The 24863-nt window shown below is 37.1% G+C and overlaps 1 protein-coding gene across 18 annotated transcripts in view; it reads left to right on the forward strand.

The window, feature by feature from the left end:
• LOC147832543 (uncharacterized) overlaps positions 1–24863 on the forward strand; it is a 442200-nt gene that overhangs the window by 108905 nt on the left and 308432 nt on the right. For 10 of the 18 annotated variants that reach the window (XR_015516722.1, XR_015516716.1, XR_015516717.1 and 7 more), the window contains exon 3: positions 519–622. The exons of 2 other annotated variants lie outside the window; for them this stretch is intronic. Coding sequence is in view for 7 of the 16 variants with exons in the window: in XM_087295666.1 (XP_087151792.1) it covers positions 519–622 (104 nt within the window). In the remaining 9 variants the exon portion in view is untranslated. Of the gene's footprint in view, positions 1–261; positions 418–518; positions 623–9234; positions 10214–24863 lie in introns of those variants that run through there. 6 more of the 18 variants (XR_015516725.1, XR_015516721.1, XR_015516719.1 and 3 more) reach the window with 4 other exon arrangements.

Consider the following 24863-nt stretch of genomic DNA (forward strand, 5'->3'; position numbering starts at 1 on the left):
ATATATATATTTATATATATAAAAATTTAAGAGTTTGAAACAGTGATCTTTAGAGGAGAAACATGATTTTTTCCTCCTCACAGAAAATTCTAAAAGCAAAAATCTTTATTTCTCTCATTTTGCCTTTCATTGCTGTTTAATAGAAACACTTGAGATAACAAATAGATCGTTGTGCTTTTTCTTTTCACTTTCTATGCAATGCAATTATTCAAAAGGCAAAAGCATTAACTCCTCTCCATTGCCATTTAATTGTATTTACAGCTAGTTTTTCACGCTAACGCGAGTTCTGTTTCTCCGGATCACACCACGGGGCAAAAACCTCCTAAGTGTTGGACCAGCGCAAGCGTGTAAAAGCTTGTAAAGGTGGAGCGGTCCACCTCATCTGCTCTCTGCCAGAGCCAGAGCGTGTGATAAATGGTGGGTGTGCGTAACGCCCCCCTCCACCCTCCCAGCATGTATAAGTTTTGCCTTTAATTACCATGGCTGATAATGTTTCCTATCCATAACTGTCTGTGCAGAGAAGAGGCCCGGTCTGCTTACTGATGCACAGGAGATGCCCAACCAACAACCCCCTCCTTCTCCTCATCTACCTCCTCTTCCTCCATCTTTCAGCTTCATCTATGTAAGCAGGGCATCTTTCATTTCAATATTTCAATATTTATGCCTAATCTTTACAAGCGGAAAAGTTCAAAGTCACTGTAAGGGTATGTGGAGTAACTTGGCTGTAAACTGCTCGCTGTAAAAATGTTGTTCTAAATGTTAAATGTTTATAAAATATTGTCCTGTTGAACTTCGCATTTATCAAAAAGTCTGTAAATAAAGTTGAATGTCATGATTTACAGAATATTAATCAGTAAACTGATTTCTAATTGGTAGAATATTAAGTAATAATAATTCTTGAGCCCCAAATCAGCATACAGCATTACACTTCTGATTATGTAACACTTTTATTAAAGTAGATCATTCTTAAGTATTAAGTAGATGAATGACTTATGCTTCTATTTTAATAAATATTTAGTGTATCAGTGTATACAATTTTATTATTGTGGTTAATGCTTTTTATGGCATATGGTATAATTATAATATTAACATAAGCTGAAAAAATGACTACTTTAACAGCTATAATAACCAAAAATACCACTGAGTGTATTGTTTATATGTAAATATTTTAATAAACAAATGTTTCAAGCAAATAAATTTGTAAAATGATGAATAAAGTACAATAGAAAACATTTTACAGAAAAGTCTCATTGTTGGTTTATGCACTCTGAAAAATGCTAGCTTTTTTCAACCCAATCTTTGGTGTAATATGGAAGAAACCAACTGCTGGGTTAATTTTTAAAATTAAATGAATAGGACCAAATTTAACCCATTTTTTAAACCCAATTTGTTTGGGTTAGTCCACATTTTACCCAATTTGGGTTTAAACAATCCAGCATTTCTTAGAGTGTGGATTAGTATCAACAGTTGGGTTGGGCGATGTCGATCAATTTGGTATTGTATGGTGTCTAATGTGAAACATTGTGATGGATAATGGCATCATAGTCGTAGGTGGCGGTAAATGTATTATTTATTAAGAATTAATTCAATTCAATTCAATTCAGCTTTATTTGTATAGCGCTTTTACAATGTAGATTGTGTCAAAGCAGCTTCACATAAATGGTCATAGTAACTGGAACAGTGTGGTTCAGTAACTGGAACAGTGTGGTTCAGGTTTTAGTGTTTAAGTTCAGTTCAGTTTAGCTCAGTTCAGTGTGATTTAATCATTACTGAGAGTTCAAACACTGAAGAGCCAATTCATCGATGCGTAGCTCTACCAATCCTGAACCATGCGAGGCAGTGGCAACAGCGGAGAGGGAAAAAAAACTTCACCTGATGGGAGTGAAGAAAAAAAAACCTTGAGAGAACCAGACTCAGTTAGTTATGAATTAATTAATTCATAACTAATTAATTATTCGTAGCCTACCGTTTCAACTACCTGACCTGCATGGTCTTTGTTTTACTCATAACCAAATCATAAATAAATAAAGATAAGTTACACAAATGACCATCTGTCAGTCACTTTTTCCGTGGGACTCTGGCATGAATAGGCAGAGTGATCTGCGGCATTATAATGGTATCGACAAACTTAAAAAAGTTAAAAAAGGTGCACAACCAACAGGAACCAACCAACAGTATCTGATGTTTTCGCTACAATTACTAAGTACAAGCATGAAAGCAAAAGATTGAAGCAGTGTACTGACGCTGTGACACGTTACCTGATAGATTCAAAAGACAGAAGAGTCATTAGATAGAGACAAGATTAATTAATTATCACCTTTAAAAACTTTAGTGAGACGTGATCCAGCGGTACATCCTTTATAAACTGTCCGATGTGCACTGCTCTATAGGGTTTTGTGCTCAAAGCACCTTTTCAAAAATGCTAGATGAAACCCCAGTGTGGACGTGGATCGTTTTCGTTCTAAAATGGCATTTTAAAACCCAGATGTATTAGTGTAGATGGGGCCGTGTGGTTTTTTTTTTTGCGAGCAGGTTGCTGCGACGGGGGCGGGGTGAAGGATCATGATGCCGGCTCAGCATTGTGATGTCTATCGGCCATCGGCGATGGACAATGACATAGTCTATCAACCCAAGTCTAATCAACTGTGTGAAAAGGCCAAATTTATTGCAGCTTTTTATGTCAATATTTGTTTAAAAAATACAACAGAATTGTATTAGTTATTAGTTATTGACATTTAATACACTGTAAGAAATGCAGGGTTTCACACAATTTATTCATGTTGTCCCAACACAGATCCATTTAGTTACACAACAAATTTAATTAAAGTTTCCTGCCAAAAAAAATCTTCAATATTGTGTTATGTCAGCTCAATTTTAAATAAATAAATTGAACTAGCTGTAAAAATCCTTATTTTGAGCGTAAAACTATTATGACTTGTAACTAAATTTCAACTACAGTTTTAACACATTATTAGGCAATAACTAAGAAATGAACACTATCTAAGGCAGAGGTTCCCAAACATTTTCAAACCCCAAAATATCGATGCCAGTGACTCACAACCTCAATACTCTTTGAGGTGTTTAAAAATATAAAACTTTGCACTCATACCTGTAGGCTCTAAAAGTCTTTTCATCGTTTAATTTTGGAGAACGCCACTCGGAGACCATCCACAATGTTCAGTTGTACTTATTTTTACTGTACAAGCGTGCTGTAAAGGTGTCAGAAAGTTAAACCTGGTGCTATAACATCAATGTGCTGCATCTGATGCTTTTGCTGTGTCTTTAATATAATGTAATCACCCAAGGTTGCAAAAAAATCGAAAAGCTGATGGCTTTTTATAGGCATATTGTTTTTTTAATGTTTATCATTAACATGTTAACAGTGTTATTATCAACTACTTTGTTCTTCAGTAGGTTATGGATAAAATATGATAACTCTAATAGTTTTATAAAATGAATTTGAATTTTGGAAATTATCCAGCGACCCTCACTTTGGGAACCACTGACCTAAGATAAATAAAAGCTTTTCATTACGAATTTAGATAATATAATTAATTGCTAACTATTGGATCTTTATTGCAAAGTGTTATCAAACATCAGGGCCATAAACGGTCACAGATTTTATTATTATTATATCAGCCAGAGTAACATGTAAAAATGTATCTCCAAGCATTATGAGCTATTATGCAAACATTTATGCATACACCACTGCAAATACAATGGGGATATTTAATAGGGAAAACATACTATCTATATGTTTAAATAATAATTGTTTATTAATGGTATTTTGAAGTACCCATCATATAAATATTTTGCATTGGCATCATCATGATATATTGAATCACTGAATATCGGCCTACAGTTGAAATCAAAATTTTAGCCCTCCTCGATCATTAGCCATCCTGTATAATTTCCTCCCCAGTTTCTGTTTAATGGAGAGATCTTTTTTTTTACACATTTCTAAACATAATAGTTTTAATTATTTTTATTTCTATTTCTTTATATTCAATTCTATTTATCTTTAGCTTAAAGTGCAGTTTAAAGGCCTAACTAAGTTAATTAGGTTAATTAGGCAAGTCATTGTATAACAGTGGTTTGTTCTGTCGACAATCAAAAAAATTATATTGCTTAAGGGGGCTAATAATATTGACCTTAAAACTGATTACAAAAAAAATAAAAAACGGCTTTTGTTCTAGACAAAATAAAAACAAATAAGACTTTCTCCAGAAGAAAAAAAATAATATTAGATATACCGTGAAAATGTATTTGCTCAATTAAATATTATTTGAGAAATATTTGAAAAAGAATAAATATTTCATAGAAGGGCTTCTAATTTTGACTTTAACTGTATGTCTACTCTCCACATTCTCATCCAATGAAATACAAATATCAGTGACTAAAATGAAATGCATATTTAAGTAAATTTCCCGAAAGTGAATTTTGCTGACAATAAAAAGTACACATTCTCTGACTAAAAAATTGAGTATTAATTACTGGCAGTTGGACTTTGTGGATGTATTTATTTACTAGTTTGACAGGTTTCCAGGGGGCTTCCTAAGAAATAAGCCCCTGTCATTTCTGACTCATCAACGTTCTTCCGAAATCCCGAAAAGGATCAGGACGGTCGTCGCATACAGTATGGGGCCTGCCTCTCTCACAGCTGTAGCTCGCTCTGTTTGTACTTGCATTGATTGCTGTAATTAGTCACTATGGTGTTTCGGCTGAAAAGGGGGGAGAGTATTTGTTATGCCTCCATATAATTCCGGGATGGGCGTGCGTTCGCGTCTGCTTGCTTGCCTTAGCGTATGTACACACTTCTCCATTCAGTGTGAACTTGTGTAAAAAAAAGCCCAGAAAAGGTCATGCTCATTTGCATGATGGCCTTCATTAGAATATGCTAAGGACGGACGCGGGTGCTTTCTTTCTCCATCGTGATGAATAGCTGCAGCATTACCTACTCGCCTCAAAGTAGTCCTCCGTCACCCTCATTTGCATATCCCTCCCTTTTATATTTATTTCGTACATTTGCGGAATGCTCACAGATATTGCTTCTGAAGAGACCTGGCAACCTGTTTTGCAATTTAAATTGCCGCTGCTTTATGGTGTAATAGTCAGCTTGTCATTTAGAAGCACCGGTGCTCTCGTGGCCCCCTTATGGCTCTCAAAGAGTTCGATTTTAAATCAAACACCGCTTTGGGGCCTCGGCGGTAAATTAGGCTGAGTTTAAGTACCCTTGATTGGACGTTTCCGGACCATTTTAGACTATATCTTTGGTTCATTTGAGTTTGCGGTGTTAAGTTGATCACTACTTTTTAAATTTGAAATGTTGTGTGGACAAAACGGATGATAAACTGAATTTTTGTTTTGTAAAATGATTCTATTGGCTGGGTTTGTGTTTATTAACATCTTCATAATTAGCATGATGAAGTTTTACTGGATTTGAAAACAACACTTCATTTAACATTTTTAGAAAATATTTTTGTAGATTTAATACTAATATGTTGGCTTAATTAGGGCCTAGCATAGTTTAAATTAGAAACTCTATTTTTTGATTTTGTTTATTAATTGTCATATTTATATGGTTAATCTATAGTGTTTTAGAAAAAGAAAAAGAAAAAAAATATATTTGTGGAAAGCTTTAAACTGATCATTACTTACAGTAAAGATAAACGTAATGTTACAAAAGATTTCTATTTCTTCTTCAACTTCCAATTCAACAAATTAATTTCAGTATTTCAGTACTTCAGTATTTAGTGGATTAGCCTTTTTTTGTGCTAATAATTAAATTGGTTAAATATTAGTAGGCTCAAACATATAATTTTTAGCCCACACTGAGTGCATTTATTTACTTCTGTAAATGAGTGTAAATATATACAGTATTTATTCAGGTTTTATTTTAATTTCAGAATTATTATTGGAAAATATGCTAAGTTTGTATGATTTATTTACAAAGCAGTTTGTAATATATATATATATATATATATATATATATATATATATATATATATATATATATATACAGTATATATATATATATATATATATATATATATATATATATATATATATATATATATATATATATATATATATATATATATATATGAAAGTCTTGCTTTGTTTTCCTAACAAATGGATCTACAGTTATTGGATTCGGTTTTTAAACTTTAATAAAAGTTAAAAGTTATTTTTTCTGCTTTTTATTTTTTTATGCTTTAAGCCTTTAGTTACTATACTCTCAAAGTAATTCCACATCAACCCACAGATTTTCTTAAAAACCTCTGTGGATAAATAGCAAAAGAAATGTCTGTAGGTTCCGCCTGGCCCTAATTATTGTTCTGTCCAGCCTGATCTTAAAAGAACATATAAATATTTTACATTTTGTCTGTTTAGTGGCTTATTTAACTATATTGTTGTTGCGAGACCATTCATTTATGTTACGATACTCTACTAGCTGAAGTATTGTGATGCCAAGTATTGTGAAACCAAGCGGCAACCTCCCGCTCTCTCTCAGGAAGCCAATATGGAAGTAACTAAAACTGCAATTCATCCGAAATTCCGCTAGTCCTGGCCGCTCCTGGCTCCAAAACAGAGCAAATTGCAATTGAGCCCACTGTTAGAAAGGCCAACTTTACAGCAGAAAAAAAAGGTGTTTACAGCCTGGTACAAAAAAAGATTTTGGTTAATACAACTAATATTACCCTTCATGACAACTGTGAGGGGGGTGAATTTTTTTATAACTCATCCGTTTCCTTTATATTAAGTTATATTAAGTTTGCATAATTAAGGGCGTGGCCACTTGAGTGACAGCTAGGTCTCGTTGGTCACCGTCACGTCACTTCAGCTGAATCCTGCAGATTAGCCACTGAACTCGGTATATTTATCGTATTTCTGTGATGTTTTATGTGGCTTTGCACAGTCAACTGCCTTTTGGACTTGTTTCCTACAATTATTGGATGGCATGGCATGCTGAGAGCACTTAATTGAGCTCACAAACCATTCACGTGGCCTCCGTTTCCCATGTGAGTAAAGTTATATACTTATATACCATCTCTATACATGTATTTGTTTTATTTAAGATCATTTATTGTTTAAATTTATATTTAGAGCTGTAATGCACTTCAGAATCTGACAAATTGATTAGCTGTAGGCTCTAGAACAGTCATCTGAAGCGTTGTCATACAGTGTTATGCTGGATTTCATCAATAGTCTTACATTAACTAACACAGACTATACCTGAAGTGTTTGGAAGTAATTTGCGTTTTCCTCCTGTTGAAAAACATCATAAGAACATCATTTAGTGGCTCAAAACACTTTATTGATATAGTATACAACCAAGCACAAGTGGTCAGAATACAAACGAGTCACAGGTGATAAAGTATTAAGCATTCTCCCAAAGCAAAGTGTGTCTGAACCAGGTCCAAGCTAAATGCTAACAGGTGTCTGTAGCTCCGCTCACTCTCCGCCTCTTTGCCCTTGTTTGGTATCCCGACGTGGGTGTGATGACGCGTGAACAAAATGGCGACGGTTGGCCGCGCCTACTTGTGGCTTCTTTTGCGCTCTTTAGAAACCTATGGGTGACGTCATGGATACTACGTCCATATATTTTACAGTCTATGTGTGAAACTGTAATTCATAACTCAAATCTATAAAATAAAGAAAATTGTCAGAAATAATATATTTTATGTTATAATAGGTCTACTTGAATTGAATGAATGATTCCCTTATTATTTAAAAAAAAATGTGTGTCACTTTACCTAAAACGTATTCGTTTGTTTTATTTATTTTGTAGATAACCAGCAAAAGTACATTAAAGTAAAGATACAAATTGTACCAAATAAAATTTGTTACAAAGAGGTTTTTCCCAACCAAATTAGGCTTTACGAAGTGGTCAAAAATTCAGTTTTAATGTTTCCAGTATCTTTTTTTGTTTTTTTCTCCAGTCTTACCAGGTACTTCAGAATTTCACTTTGTGAGTCGTTCTTTTTTAAGAGATTGTTGCAGTTGTTACTAAATCATAATGACAGGAGCAGAAATTGACTGATTAAGATTCGATATGAAGCATTATGTAAACGTGCAACAGACTATTATAAAATGCATAAATTCTACACAGTTTGCAACCTTTAAGGGCTCCACAGACTATTCAAATAAAATGGTCCATTGTTGCACAACAAGGTGAGCATTTTAGTCACTTTTCCACATGCAACATTATGTATTGTTAATTGACCGTTAATTGTAATACTACCGTTTACAAACTAAAGTGGCATCGACAGTATTTTGGAGCCATAGTCTCACGTTACTACCATAGTATCGGTAAACCGTGCAACCCTAATTCCTACGTATTCATATGAGTTTAGTTGTACAAAAATGTAAGATTTTAAAAAGGAGGTGCAGCACCCAACCGTCATTGGGGGATAAGCAAATTGTACTAAATTGTGCAAACAAGATCATGCAAATTCGTACGAATTAGCCACAAATCAAAAAGTAACAGCCATGAGATTGTGTTGGTTTCCAGCATCCATTAAAATGCAAATTTCATTGACAAAAATATATATGCAGAGTAAAATGGACTAAAATGAAAGAAAATGACATGATGAAACATTTACTACATTTTAAGTAGATTTTACACTTGAGTCGAAATTAATACTGCATTTAGCATAACTGAAATTTGACCAATCCACTCTTCACAAATCACTGCAAATGCTTCACAGATCTTTAATTTATAACACAGTACAACTTTGGCAGGCCATAATATTTAAATGCCATCTGAAGCATTTCCCCCTTCTCATTAATAATTATTATTTGCAAAAACAATAAGGCATTGTTTCCTTGTAACTTCAGATATTCGTTTGAATGAGCCTTGCTTTTATCAGAGAACCTTGTGATCTTATTAAACCGACAGAAAGAATTGACTGACACTTCTATCTACGTTTGGCTCCTGCCACCCTACAGTAAACGGACAGGCCCTTTATGGTGAAATATTCATAACGCTGAAAGAGAAGAGGAAAATCATATCTGTCATTGATAAAGGTGATGAAAATCAAAGAGACTCGCACTGTTCATCATTTTGGAAGCCCGAATACCCTAGAGTTCGCCTTGCTCTTTTATACTTAGGGGAAAATTGTAAAAAATTAATTTCCTCTCTAAGGCCCGGTAGAAACAGTAAACAGTAAACACGTTAAATAAATGATGTTTTTTTTTTCTCTCCTCTCTCTCTCTCTTTTGAATGGACAGACGGCCCCTGATGGGGTCTTGGTCTCCGCGGCCCTGCATATGCAGAAAGCGAACCTGAACGGCGGACCTCGGTGGTTGTTTAATCGAATCAACCCTAGCCTGAGTGGATCTGACTTCTCTCCTGTCCCGAGTGAGGGCTTCCAGTCACTGCCTGCCATGGTTATCCTTCAGCCCCTATAAACAAAACCACAGTAAAACCCCCATCCCAGAATGCCCCCAGTTACAGCCTCAGCGGAGACATGAAAGTTCCGACTCGCGGTTCAGGCTTTCATCTGCGTTCATTCGCTGTGAGCTGATACCAACGTTATTACACTCAAACTGTAAAGCGTGAATAAAAAGAGGCCTAATAGAAGTTGTTGGGGAATTTTTGTGAAACGTAACTTTAAACGGATGCAGTTGATTTGGAATGTTTGAGAGAGGATTTGTAGTGTCGGCGGCACGTCTGCTATCGTATTGATGTTTTGTTATGAACGCTTGAGGTTTTCAATGGCCCTTATGCTAACCGAAGCTGCTTTTATTTGATTAAAAAAATCCAATATTACTATTAAAACAATATTACAATTTAAACTCATTCTGAATTTCGCAACCAATACTGATAGCCTGACTGATCAACCTCAATAGCTGACTATTTGGAGTGGTTATTTGGAGCCTTTTCTTTACAAAATAATTGTACTTAATTACAATGTTTTTGAAACAAATGCAAAAAAAAAAAGTTATATATATACACATGAGTAACTGACCGCAAAAATTTTGGTTTGTTATGTCCTATTTTTGAAGACATGATTCGGCATATGTATCTAATTTATTTTATTTTTTTGCTTTCTTTATTAAACTGGTTTCTTGAAAAAAAAAAAAGATTTATAATTGCAGTTTTCTTAACATTAAAATAATCTGAAAATCTGTAACGTACAGTATATAGCGAACTTCATTACTTGCAAGTTACTGAAATATTAAACTCAAAGCTCAAGCTGTTCAATTCAATTGCTTCCTAAAGTTATTTTTTAGAGATATCCATCAGCATGCAGAACAATCATACACAAATGTAAGCTTCCTATTGGGCTATTTTTACTTTGATGCAGATAATTTTTACGTTATATTTCTACACCAATTTGTTGTATGAACAGAAAACACAATGTACTTTAAAAATGCTGGATTATTTCAAGCCATTTCTAGGTGTAACACAGATTCAGGCCCAACCCAATTCTACACCTCAGCCCTTCTCCTTACCCCTGCCCTCATTTTGCACGTTCACATGAAGGTGTAGAGGTGTCCCAATTCTCTTTAGCTTGAAGGCGGAAGGCTAAGGGAAGGTCTAGATAGCCCTTGAAATGGAGATTTTCCAGGACCACACTCTACACCAGGGGTCACCAAACTTGTTCCTGGAGGGCCGGTGTCCTGCAGATTATAGCTCCAACCCTAATCAAACACACCTGAACAAGCTAATCAAGGTCTTACTAGGTATACTTAAAACACCCAGGCAGGTGTGTTGAGGTAAGTTGGAGCTAAAACCTGAAGGGACACCGAGGACCAATCTCCAGGACCGAGATTGGTGACCCCTGCTCTACACCAAAGAGTACGAAAGTTTTCAAGAATATACCAATTTCCCAGACATTTAAGGAGATGCACAAATTAGTGTTTTTTGTCATTATTACAAATTTTTACAACAAACAAGCATATGTGTTAATACATTTCTAACAGTTTTCATGTTTTACCGTCATACTTAAAATAAAAACGCTAAACTTCGCTATCTATAATGCATAACAATAACTCCTGTATAGCAGTCCCACAACATACTTTCACATCTATCACTCGATGACCCTCGAATACTCTGTCAGAAAAGTCTAAAGCCTGGGAATGACCGTTTTACAATGTCTGCGATGACATGATGATGTGTGCAGATGTTTCTCCTTCACACTTTGTTTCAAGAGCCAAGGGGAAAGGTTAAAAATATAGAATTGTGATTGTGCCTAAAACAAATGCTGGGTTAATTTTTTTAATAATTAAATTAATAGGACCAAATTTAACGCAATGTTTGGGTAAGTCCATATTTTACCCAATTTGAGTTTAAATAACCCAGCATTTCTTAGAGTGCGGTTTTATTTACACATCAACTAAAACAGTACAGTATTTGAAAAGATGGATCATTGAACAGAATTAATATTGATTTGTTAAATTCCTTCCAGCAATCATGTATGCTTTTTCGATTTGTAAAAGTATTTTTAAGTGTGATGCCAATAAATCGAAAAAGAGCGGAGTGGGAAAAGAAGATGCTGTCCCTTTCTTTTCCTCTTATGAGAGGAGAGGGGGACATTTTGCTCTGAGTTATGTATACAGCTCTTAATCCCAATGGAGTTTTTTTCTTCAATTAGATTTTCTTCGTCAAAGGCATATGACTCTTTAGGTCTTTGTTGCAGCCTCTAAGGGATGCAAAAAACACTACTCTGTGATCTTATTTAGTTCTGTTTTCCCTCAGGATGGCTACGTATATTTCACTTTTTTTTTTTAGTTTTCACTCCCATAAGGACATTAGGAGGACAACTGCACCTCTCAGAAAATATCTGGACGCCCTTTTAGGCCTTTTCAGAAGTTTGATATTAAATATGTGATATGCTTTTTGACAGACAGATATCGTAACAAACCTTAAATCTTCTCTAAATCATGTACTACCAACTTTCACTTTCTCCTTTCTATTAATATATTTTGAAAAATTTAGAAAAATGGTATTATGTAGTTTTGTATTGCCTGCCTATTATTAGTATATTGGCTGTTTATGAAGCCATTCACATTTTGTGTCTAAATTTAAAACGATCTTCACCAATTTCTTCTCCTGTTTCATGTGTCAAAGCAACTGACAAGTTTTTGTTGTAACTTTGATACAAGTTTTATATATGAAAAAAATTAAAAGCACGATAATGTTTGGGTGCTCTCCATTTGTCTGAGGTCAAAAGTGTTGAGCAAGCTACTTGAAAAATGTATATATCTATATATTTAACGTCGGGGGGTGGAGTGACAGATACAACTGGAGGTAAGATCCAATATGCAGGTTTATTCAGCGTCAGGCAAGCAGTGGTCATACAGGTGCAAACGGGTATATTAAAGCATTCCAGAATCATAAACGGTAAACAGGCAGAAGGTCGAAAGGCAGGCGGCTAAACAGGATAACAAGGATACAAGACTAGGTTCAAACACAGAGAAACAAGACAGGGAAAAGTGTTGTAATGTCACAATGAAGCAAACAAGACTCGGCAAACTGGATGGGTTCATGAGGGGCTTATAAGTGGTGTGATATCAGTCTATGACAAGGTTCAGGTGGTGAATGTAATCAAGCTAGATGTGTGAGCAGGCGTGAGTGTCTGGGAGAAGTGCATGTATGAAAATGTAGTCCAGGAAAAGGTGGAAGTGTAGTCCAAGTACTCATGCGAGAACCAGCGATCTCTGGGGAGCGATCGCATGTTGTGTGACAAAATATATATATATATAAAAATCACTAAAGTATTTTTGAGCACAGTATTAGAATTAACGTTACTGCATCTTCACATGTATTGCTCGATGTATGGTCACAAGGAATCCTGCTTCAGAAATAAGTCATCAGTCATCTTTCCATCAAGCTAATTTTTTGTGTTAGCCTAATTGGACTGGAGCAAGAGGTGGTAGTAACGCACTAAAAAATTTGTTTTTGACCACCGTAAAACAGAAATCGTTATTATTGCCATCAAATGGATTTACTTGTATTTACTTTCCATACTTTTAAGATTTATTTTGTTATCATCTTGCTGTTCATTTTGTTATTAAATATTTTAAAGGTTTGAAATTTGGTTTTGCTTTAATATAATTTTTTTTTCATGTTTGCAGCCTACTCTAGGCTTTATTGCAATTTTTATATCAATGGACAGTGAATTTACTTAAACACAATAATAACACAAAACGTACAAAAGTAACAAACACCTTACGTGCTTTCATTAATCTGTATATACAGCATGTACCTCTGGGCTAAGAAAGTTCTCAAAATATAGTATTAGTCTACATTTAAAGGAAAATGAAGGTGTAGATTATAGGTGGTTGTTAGATGCAGAGCTTCTTTATCAAAAAGGTGAAAAAACACCTGCAAGTTCTGAAAGAGATCAAATCTCAGCAAGGTAAGGAAAAGTAACGCAAAAGTAATATAACGCATTACTTACTATAAAAAGTAACTAAGCATCACAATTAGTTACTTTTTTATGGGAGTAACTCAATATTGTAACAAATTAATTTCTAAATTAACTACCCCTACACGGTTAACTACTACTAATAACTATAACCTACTACCTCAATAAATAAGTATAATAAATAATACCAGCAGCACATTGTTGATGCATAAGTCATAGTTGATGCTTTCTTAATAGTGATTTTTGAAATAAATTTTTCTTTATATGGATGTCAGTGGTTATCGATTTCCCACAATATTCAAAGTATGTTTCATTTTCATTTAACAAAATATGGCTATAAAGGTTTGGAATACTTAAAATTAAGTTTTTTTTTTTTTTCATTTTTGGCTGAACTGTCATTCAAGTGTTTTTGGAAAAAAGCAATAATATATCTTCGTTCTTATCTCTTTCTTCATCCATGCAGTGCATCAAAGTATCTTCTGCCTTTACTCACAAAAAAGACACCGGCTAGCTATGTACAACATATATAACATAATATACTGTGAGTAGAACTTTCCCAGTATAGGGAAGAAGAGGACAGGCTAATGTGGGACAGAACATAATCCATTTAAGCCTCCGGGCAACTACTGTTGCCAAAGGCTCTGCCGCTCTTTTTCCATTTGTAAACACTTTTGGCTGACTATAGATGTTTTAAAACCCTTAGGAAGAGCTTTTGACAACTTGCAGAATAAAGTGTCATGTGGTGGTATTTAATTCATGCTCTCATTTCTTCATGTTTACTCAGAAATTCACCTGGGAGCTAGTAAGGTGTGGACAGAACCCCTTATTATCTCAATCTTTGCATATGTTTCTGTTGGAGTTTCTATGTATAGATATTGCACGTGCCACTGATCACTTGCATTTTATTTTCATATGAAAGATTTTGCACTCAATTATGGACATTACTGGGTTAAATCTGTAGACGATATACTAACTCAAGAGAACATATTTGCTCATAGTGAATATTATTGTGTGACTACAGTAGGTGATGCATTGTAGTGAAGTCTACAGGTAGAAAACATTCCAATATCTGTTTTTTTTTTTTTGGCATCATGAAGGAATCAGTCTGTTCCTATTGTAGAATAGGATGTATTTCCATAATAACATGCAGTTGGGAGAGAAATCCCATCTCAACATGTGTCTGTGCCAAGGCTAAAGTCTGAGATGCTGCTGGGGTACAAAGAATATAGTACAGAAGACAATAGCAGGGTGAAAATTACAGGGACGCCTGACCGTCAGATTAATAAACAATTATCTAAAGAAGAAATGAAACATAGTTATTGCATTTTGCTTTCAGATTTTGTTTAATATTATCTGCTTAACTGTACAGACACTTCTGAATTTAGCTCAATTGTCCACTGCAAATTCACATTTAAATTGAGCATCTGTCAAATGGACAGCATGGATTCAAGTCAAACACATATAGATGAGTTGATTTTAAACACATAGATGACTATTTTGCTGGTGATTACCTTTTTATCTATTTTTTACATTCACATAAATGTAATTTGTATTGTCAAAGTATTGTCAAATTGTATAACCACTGACCTTAAAACATGTTTCCCCAATAATCTGTTTTATTTGCAGATTTGACAACAATGTATGTTCAAATCCAATGCTTGTCACATCCTGTTTGCTGAGATGCCTTTATCTTTAAAATAGGTGTATTTTTCACTGCATATGATATCCCACAATCACATGCTTTCAATCACATGACAGTAAAGATGGTGGGAAGTTAAAGCTGGTGATCGTTTCACCAACTTATTACACTTTTGAAGTGATTTTTTTGTGCAAATGCAGTCTTCTTATACAGTGTGAGTTGGTACTTTGCTGAATTCTCAGAGAAATTGCACAGTCTATGGTCAGACTTAGAGTAGATATTGATTACTGATTGGTTAGATGACTCCAGAAGCCATATATAATCATACATACCTGAATTTCAGCAACCTCGGCACTTGTAAACTTATCTATACAAATAGCAGCAATGAAACGGTTTTACCATATCAATTTGAGCTAAGGTTATCATCTTTTGGAGGTTCATGTTTAATGGTTTTGTTTCGTGTCTTTTTTTACAGCATTTAAACCACATGGTTCGAGCGACTCAATTACGATTTTTCCCCCCATGTGGCACAGATCAGATATGGCCCATGTAAGTGAAAGCAGAAACAAAATTTCATGGATTTCGATTTACTCAAACCAAAGTCAGGCCTTGTTCAAATGTGAAAATGTATCTGATATTTTTGCAGTCTAAGCAGGTCAATTGGATTTTCTCCCATCAATGCAAGTCACAAGTCATTAAAAACCATAGCGAACGACGTCAAATCTGACACTTTTGTTTCGGAACAGACTTCAGCAGAGTCCTAAACCTTAAATCTCATACAGGAGGACTAAAAAAGCTTTTATATTGTCATGTAGCACTAGTATTTAAGCATGCTAACAAGAGAGAGAGTGCAACATCTGCCACTCAACCAATATAAAACTGTTGCATGCATCACATGCATAAATCACACCATGGACATTACATTACAAGATGCTTACTGGTTTAAAAAGGCCTAGATTAAAAGAGCAAATGATAACTTTTCTGTCATAAACTATAGTAAAACAACTAAAGAACTAAAATGTGAAGAACTAAAAATGAAACCCTGTGAACAGATTAAATGGAGGAACTTTTAATATCAGCTGTCAGTTAGCGCCGTTTTTTTTTTGTAAATGCAGACATTCCGATATAAGTCACTTTTAAAAGATGACGTAAGCTGGTCATAAAAAAAATTGAACACAGTCACAAAATCAGAATTGACAATCAAGATCTGCAGTGTAAATGCAGCCTTTGAGAACTAACTTTCCCAGGTCAAGAACCAAGTACCAGTGTTGAGTCAAACCAAGATGCAACATCCGACTCTTCTTCGTGAAGCTAATACGGAAGTAACTGAAACTGCAATTCATTGAATTTCCACTAGGCCTGGCTCTATGATAGAGCAGATTTCTGTTGACCCCAAAAAACATCTTTACAGCCTGGTAAAAAAATTATTTTGGTGCATATAGATAATATTACTCTTCATGACAACTGTGATATGATGATTTTTATCAAAACTAATTTGTTTCAATTTTATTAAGTTATAAGTCCACATAATTAAAAGTGTGGCCACTTGAGTAACAGCTAGGTCTTGCTGGTCGTCATCATGTTCTTTTGTCTGATTAGCCCATGAACTTGGCATATACATTGCATTTTTGTGTTGTTTTATGTGGCTTTACACAATCAGTTGCCTTTTGGAATTATTTCTTACAATTATCAGATAATATGGCATGCTGTGCACTTAATTGTGCTCACAAACCATTTAAGTTGCCTCCATTTTCAGGTGAGTGCAATTCTTACATACTTATATACCATATCTATAAATGTATTTGTTTTATTTAAGATAATTTATCATTTAGAACTTGAATGCTCTCCAGAATCTGACAGATTGATTACGTCATCTGAAATGTTGTCATAAAGTGTTATGACTGGGTTTCCGAAACGTCATTGTATTTACTAACACAGTCTATATTTGAAATATTTGGAAGTTTTTAGCATTTTCCTCCTGTAGAAAGACATCATGAGAAGAATGCTTAGTGGCATTATAACAAAATCACATGACTTTTTAATGTCATGAAAACAATGCTTAGTAGCATTATAACAAAATCACAGGACTTTTTTTAACTTTATGAAAACAATGCTTAGTGGCATTATAACAAAATCAAGACTATTTTAATGTGCATACTGGAAGTTGTTCGGTAAAAGTGTTTCTATCAATGCTTAGTGGCTCAATGTATAACATCAGTGTTTTTAAAGGACTAAACATTTTTTGATATAAAATTCAACCAAGCACATGTGGTCAGAACACAAGAGTTACAGATAATAGTATTAGATAAAAGTTTTAGGCATTTCTGCCAAAGAAAAGCCTGTCTAAGCAAAATGCTAGCAGGCATTTGTCGCTCCATCTCTTTGCCCTTTTTTTATTTAACCCGGTCGTGAACAAAATGGCGACGGTTGGCCACGCCCACTCGTAGCTTCATTTGCACTCTTTAGAAACCTATGGGTGACGTCACAGACACTATGCCCATATCTTTTATAGTCTATGGATTAAATTAAATGCTGTCATTGAAGATAATAGTCTATACTTAACCTATTTTGTTGCGTAGGAAGTAAGACTGATGTCTCATTTCAGGCAGAAAGTAACCCAATTTGTGCATTTTGATCTTTGAAGTTCGGCAGATCTTTTACATTCCCAAGTAATATTGCACACTTCACGAACAAGCATTAATAGGGGTGATTGAATCAAATCATGACTTGGAAATGACCTGTTGAAAAGCTTTTAAAAAGCCTTGCAAAAATTGCACTGCGGAGACCGGGACTGGTCACATATAAAACAACAGCAGGAGTGTCTAAACTGCCACTAGCTGCTGTTGGTCCACAATTTTAGTGTATTTCCATGCGTGTTTGCAGAGACGCGGGTCCGACGGTCTCACGAGAGATGAGAGAACATCAGCGCTTCAAGAGCTGCTCAACTTTCTGTGTATATGCGTGTGAGTGTGTGTGTGTGTGTGGGAAGGCGAGGGAAAGGAAGGCTTGCGCTCTCTCTCCAGCAGCAAGAGCTGTTTTTAGTTTTGACTGCGGGTTTCAGAGCGCTGTTTGTTGTGCTTGGCTGAGCAGCGGCTGAAGTTGTCAGCGTAAATAAGACTTTGTATTCAATCATCTTGACACGTACAGAGGAGACAGTGAGTGACAGATTTAAGAGGGAGGTGTAGCAGCAGTAAACTCTCTCTCTCTGTCTGTCTGAATAAATTCACAAAGAGAAGTGAGAAGTGTTCTCCTATCACGCAACCTGCCACAGCCTTCTGCATAGACGAGAACTTAGACGCCGTGTCTGGTCTAGTAAATGTGTTGACAGTGATAAACAAAGGATTGTTACTTTCTCTTTTTTTTAATTGTCTTCTTTTTTTGCGGCCTCTCAGATCAAGTACACACTTTTCCAAGGCTATCAAATCTGTCTAGTCCTTTTTCCGAGCAAGGCTCTGGAATCATGTGATATATCCCTGAGAGCTTCCCGAACAGACATTCCTAAAGTGATATTGACATGTTGTCAAGCTCGCCTCTTTCCCATAAGGCCTCCTGAGCTCTGACAGACTCCAGCGAAAGCAGGAAAGTTGCCGTCGCTCAGGACGCGCAATAATTTCAGCCTGTCTCCGCTGCTGATGTGCTGGGCCTATTTTTAGTTCTATTTTTTGTGGTCTTTTTTAATTTATACTCATCAGAATCACCATTCCTTGAAAACACCTGCTCAGGAAGTCCTCTGGGCTTCCTTCTCACAACCTGAATGATCTTGATGACTGACTCATCCTGGATGTTTTTTGAGTCATCTTTGCGTGGTGATGTTGAAGAGACATTTGGAACCCGATAAACTTTGAATATGAAAGCGTGAAGCCTGTGCGGCGTCATCGTTAAACCCTGTTTGCCCCGGTTATCCCCTTTAGCACAACTAATGAATGTATTAAGGCTTCCTTCCATTCGCTCGCCACTTATACACAGAAACGAAATACGCTTGTCACTCTTCTGACTGATTAATCCTATTCTGCTCACACACACACTCTCCTTTTCGCTGATATGTTGCTGAGGCTTGTGCAACAGCTTTATGTAACATACTTATACTTAAAGTTCCAGTGAAATCAAAGTATTTTTTTGTTACAGTATATGTTGGTATCAGTATAGTCTTATGCCGACTTTAGACTGAACGATTTTTCCAATTCTACCCCTTAGCGCTTACCCTCACCCCAATTCTTTTTAGCTTTTTGGCGTAAGGCTAAGGGGAAGGGGTAGATACCCCTTCAAATGGAGATTTTTCAGGATCACACTCAAAACCTAAAATTCACCAGCCACAACCCGGAAGTAATGAGATACACAAATTAGTATTTTTTTGTCATTATTATGAATTTTTACAAAAACAAGCACATCTTTTAATATATTCATAACCACATTCCTGTTTTACCATCATGCTTAAAAACAACTCTTAGACATAAACTGCAAAATTTCGCTATCTATAATCCATAATAATAACTCCTATGTAGCAGTCCCACAACATTCTGACATTTGATGACGCTCGAATACCTAGTGGCAGGTGGGTGGGAATGGGCTTTTTACAGTGTCTGCTATAATGTTAATGTTGTTTTTGGTGTGTTTGCATTGATAATTATGGCCACTGTGTAAATGCACAGTATATTTACAATCTTATTGCCACAATAGATCGTTATGATAACAAAATATATGACTTTATAGATTTCTTGAAGATAAATATAAAAAAATAAAGCAACTGGAATAACTACAGCGGTTAGCGATCGTCTCATCTCATGTGAAGCAAGAGCTCACGATTACATATGATGACGTGTGCAGGTGCTGTACTGGTGTCCCATTTGTTAGGGGTTTGAAGCCCTTCCCCTTCAGACTTTGTTTTATGGGCCAAGGGGAAGGGGTAAGGGTACAAAAATAGAATTGGGATTGGGCTTTAATGCACTTTACACATTTTTGAGGGGAATCTCTTCATTCAACACCAGTGTGCAACATCCACAGGGATGACACAAAGACAGCCACACAACCACACACCAGGATTTCAGGGTCAAACCCCTACTCTTTTTTGAAGGACATCCTGGGATTTTTAACAACCACAGAGAGTCAGGAGCTTATCTTAACAGTCTCATCCAAAAGATGGTGCTCACTGAGCATTATAGAGTCCATATCAGTATACTGGGATGTTAGGACCCACACAGACCACAGGTTGAGCACCCTGTGCTGGTCTCACGAACATCTCTTTTGGCAGCAACCTAGCTTTCCCATGTGGTTTCTTATCTAGGTACAGACCAGGATCAGTCCTGCTTAGTCTCAGTGGGCAACCATGTGACAGTTGTGTCACGTTCAAAATAAATGTTCGGGTGGATCCAATAGCGAGTGAACAAAGTAATTTATTAAACACAGTCAAACTCAAAAGGCAGGTGTAACAAAAGAGTGAGGTGCTAAGGCTAGGGGAACAGGACAGGAATCAAACAGGAAATCAGGCTCTAGCAGAAGCTCCTCACGGTCCTGAGCACAGACAGAAAGACACACATGAGCACACGTAACGAACTGACAATGAACATTAAACACGTAGCACTTAAATAGTCACGATGATGTATATCAGCTGGCGAAAAATCAATCCAGCGGAGTGACGTAAGGCCACGTGACCAAAACAACACACGTGGGCCACAAAAGCAAAACAAACCCACCTGATCACACAGACATTCCGGAAGAGCGCACAAACCTGCAACCGTGACATTACCCCTCTCTCAAGAGCACCTCCTGGTGCTCCCAGAAGCGCTTACCTGGCGATTGTAATCATCGATAAGAGAGTGATCCAATATGTCCTTTGCAGGGACCCAACTCCTCTCCTCCGCACCATAACCTTCCCAGTCCACCAAGTACTGAAATCCTCGCCCCCTCCGTCTTGAGTCCAGAATGCGCTTAACCGAATAAACGGTCTCCCCATCTACGAGACGCGGCGGGGGGGGAACCGGAGTGGGCGGATTAATCGCCGTATGAAAAACGGGCTTTAATTTGGAAACATGGAACACGGGATGAATTCTCCTGTACGCTGGAGGAAGTTTGAGGCGGACTGCCACCGGACTAATGATCTTGATGACAGTGAATGGGCCAATAAATTTGGGTGCAAGTTTATTACATACGGAACGCAAGGGAATATTCTTAGTTGAAAGCCACACTTTTTGACCGACGACGTAAACGGGAGGCTTCGACCGGTGGCGATCGGCTTTAGCCTTAGTGCGCGGACCCACTTGGAGGAGGGTCTGCCTGGCCCTGTGCCAAGTGCGTCGGCACCTCTGGACAAAGGCGTGGGCGGAGGGGACCGCGACTTCGGATTCCAGACTGGGAAAAGCTGGTGGCTGGTAACCTAAACTACACTGAAACGGAGAAAGGCCCGTAGCCGACACTGGTAATGAATTGTGTGCGTACTCCACCCATGGGAGCTGCTGACTCCAAGAGGAGGGATTCTGGGAAACCAAACAACGTAACATTCGCTCGAGATCTTGGTTTGCCCTCTCAGTTTGTCCGTTACTCTGAGGATGAAACCCAGAAGAAAGACTTACAGTCGCTCCCAATAAATGACAAAATTCTCTCCAAAATTTAGAGACAAACTGGGGCCCCCTGTCAGAAACCACGTCCGTCGGGAGGCCATGAAGGAACATGTCCCATTGAGCCTCCGCATTCCAGCCAGATTCAGCAGCCAAAGTGCGGAACTCAATGGAATAGTCCGCCACGCTCCGATTCCCCTGGAGGAGCTCAGCGAGGACTCGAGCGGCCTCTCTCCCAGAGGCGGCCCGATCAAAGACCTTCTTTAGTTCCTTTGAGAACAGGTCGAACGAAGAACAACAGGGTAATTTCTTCTCCCATGCTGTGGTTCCCCATTGAGCCGCCCTTCCTGAAAGGAGAGTGATGACGAACGCCACCTTGGCCTGCTCTGAGGAAAACAAAGATGGCTGCAGGGAGAAGTACAGGGAGCATTTGGCTAAGAAGGACCGGCATAAGTGAGGCTCCCCAGCATAGCAGGTCGGCGGAGGAAGGCGAGGCTCAACTGAGCGACCAACGCCCAAGTTAGCACTGGCAGTCACTGGCGCAGGTATCACCTCCGGAGCTGGTGCAGGCTCCCCTTGTGTTGTTCCGGAAATCAGCTGTTGGACCTGAGTAGTGAGTAATGACAACTGACCAACCAAGGCCTGGATAGCCTGTGCAGTCGTGGCTAAAGCCTCGTCCTGGCGATCGATCCTGGCGTTGCTAGCAGTAAGGAACTCCGATATCTGTGAAGTACTCGCTGGATCCATGGTAAAGGTCAGTTCGTTTTGTCACGTTCAAAATAAATGTTCGGGTGGATCCAATAGCGAGTGAACAAAGTAATTTATTAAACACAGTCAAACTCAAAAAGGCAGGTGTAACAAAAGAGTGAGGTGCTAAGGCTAGGGGAACAGGACAGGAATCAAACAGGAAATCAGGCTCTAGCAGAAGCTCCTCACGGTCCTGAGCACAGACAGAAAGACACACATGAGCACACGTAACGAACTGACAATGAACATTAAACACGTAGCACTTAAATAGTCACGATGATGTATATCAGCTGGCGAAAAATCAATCCAGCGGAGTGACGTAAGGCCACGTGACCAAAACAACACACGTGGGCCACAAAAGCAAAACAAACCCACCTGATCACACAGACATTCCGGAAGAGCGCACAAACCTGCAACCGTGACAAGTTGCACAGAGCGAGTTTGCTCCAAAACAGTGGCACAAGTCATATTTAAAAAATATAAAAATCCAAATTTTGAAATTTTTCACTTCAACCTAAATAGATCAATGATATTTGACGTGTTTCTCATCAAGTTTTCTGACCAATCAAATGCTTCATAGCAGGGGTGGGAACCTACACTGGTCTCACGGTTTAGTTCGGTTACGATTATCATGCCAGCGATTCGGTTCAATTCAATATCTCAGTGCATCAGAATGCATTGATGATGCTTTCCATACATAATTAGATTTTTTTCTTCACAACACAAGAATTTTTTTATTAAAATCGATGTATATACTAATGTTTATATTATATTTGTAATACAATTTTGTCTGTTAATACAAGCGGTACGATATATGTACTGTACCTTTAATTTGACCTGCTCAAAGAAAACACTCTTTTTGAATGTATCTAACAAAACTCCAATACATGCACAGAAGACAACATGAGCAATTATAGCAAATTAACTAATGTAAAAATTATCCCGCTTCCTTTTCGAGCGCTGTCTTACACCCCAATGATTCGTCATTGTCTTCAGCCGCTCAACAGAATGGGCTGCGCTTGGCTTTAGAAATGAAAGCGCTGTTTACCGATGAGTCACGTGAGAAGAACAGCTGCGCTCACAGTATATATGTGCATAATACGATGTTATTACAGGTAATCTGTAATAGACACAGTGGACATATCTGACATATTCTGCCCCTTCAATACACTATTGCTAAATGTGCTTGAGCTCAACCACTTTCACTAGCAAAGCTTTGATAAAACGAAATGCTATTTGGATATTTTTTTTTCAAAATGTGGGTGGAGATTATGTATGTTCTGCCCTTCCTTCATATTTTAGTTCAATTTACATCACACATTGAACGAAATTTTCACATTACAAAGCACTTCATAGGAAAAGTTTCAAGTTTTTGTGTGTGTGTGTGTGTGTGTTTGTGTGTGTGTGTGTGTGTGTGTGTGTTTGTGTGTGTGTTTGTGTGTTTGTCTCTCTCTGTGTGTGTGTGTGTGTGTGTGTGTGTGTGTGTGTGTGTGTGTGTGTGTGTGTGTGTGTGTGTGTGTGTGTGTGTGTGTGTGTGTGTGTGTGTGTGGAGCACTCCAGAAATGGTGGTGTCTGATAAAATCCTAAATAAGCAGCTTTGGCATCTCGGCCAGTGAACATAACACTTGGTACCCTTGAAAGGCACTTCAAGAAGGTCAAAAGAGGAGCCATTTTAAATAAAAATATACACTTAAATCCATTCACAGAGCATCCTTCCACAAGTCCATGATGGTCAGTTCAAGGTAAATTTGATTGGCATTTCAAGAAAGTTATTTGATTATTTATAAGCAAGGGTGACAAATATTTGTAATTAGTTTAATAGCTTGATATGAAATTAAAGCGTATGTTAACATATAAGTTTAATAATTCATTAAAAACAAGTTGTTTTGTTTGATTTGCTATATAAGATACATTTTCATCAGGCATTTCACATGAACTTAAATATCTTTAATAGTTAACAAAAAAGATTTATTGTTAGTTGGTGCAATAGATAACTGACTACACAGAGTTCAAAGAAAAGAAAAGAAGTTTAGAACCCCCTTTTTAAAGCTTCATCATAAAAATATTTGCAGCATAACAGAAATGATAAGATTTGTCTTATGTTCAGGCAGGTAATAAGATATGTGCTGCTACTGCATAACAATGCATTACACCAAAACATTAATAGACAGAAAGTAGTGTTGTTTTGTGCCTAAATTAATCTTTGTTTCTTTCAAGGATTCAAAGAGTATTTCAGAAACTGTTGATCTACTGGGATTTTTAACGCACAACTATCCTTAGGGTTTACAGAGAATGGTCTGAAAAAGAGAAAATATCCAATATATATATGCCTTGTTGATGCCAGAGGTTGGAAGAGAATGGCCAGACTGGTTTCTAGCTGAAAGAAAGGCCTCAAAAAAGATATAAAGGTAACTCAGATAGAAAGGTAACTCAAATAACCACTTGATACAACCGAGGTATGCAGAGGAGCATCTCTGAATGCACAACACGTTAAACCTTGAGGTGGATGGGCTACAGCACCAGAAGACCACACTGGGTGGCAATCCT

This window comes from Danio rerio, chromosome 19 (genome assembly GCF_052040795.2).
Source record: "Danio rerio strain M-AB ecotype USA chromosome 19, GRCz13ab, whole genome shotgun sequence".
In the NCBI taxonomy this organism is placed as follows: Eukaryota; Metazoa; Chordata; class Actinopteri; order Cypriniformes; family Danionidae; genus Danio; species Danio rerio.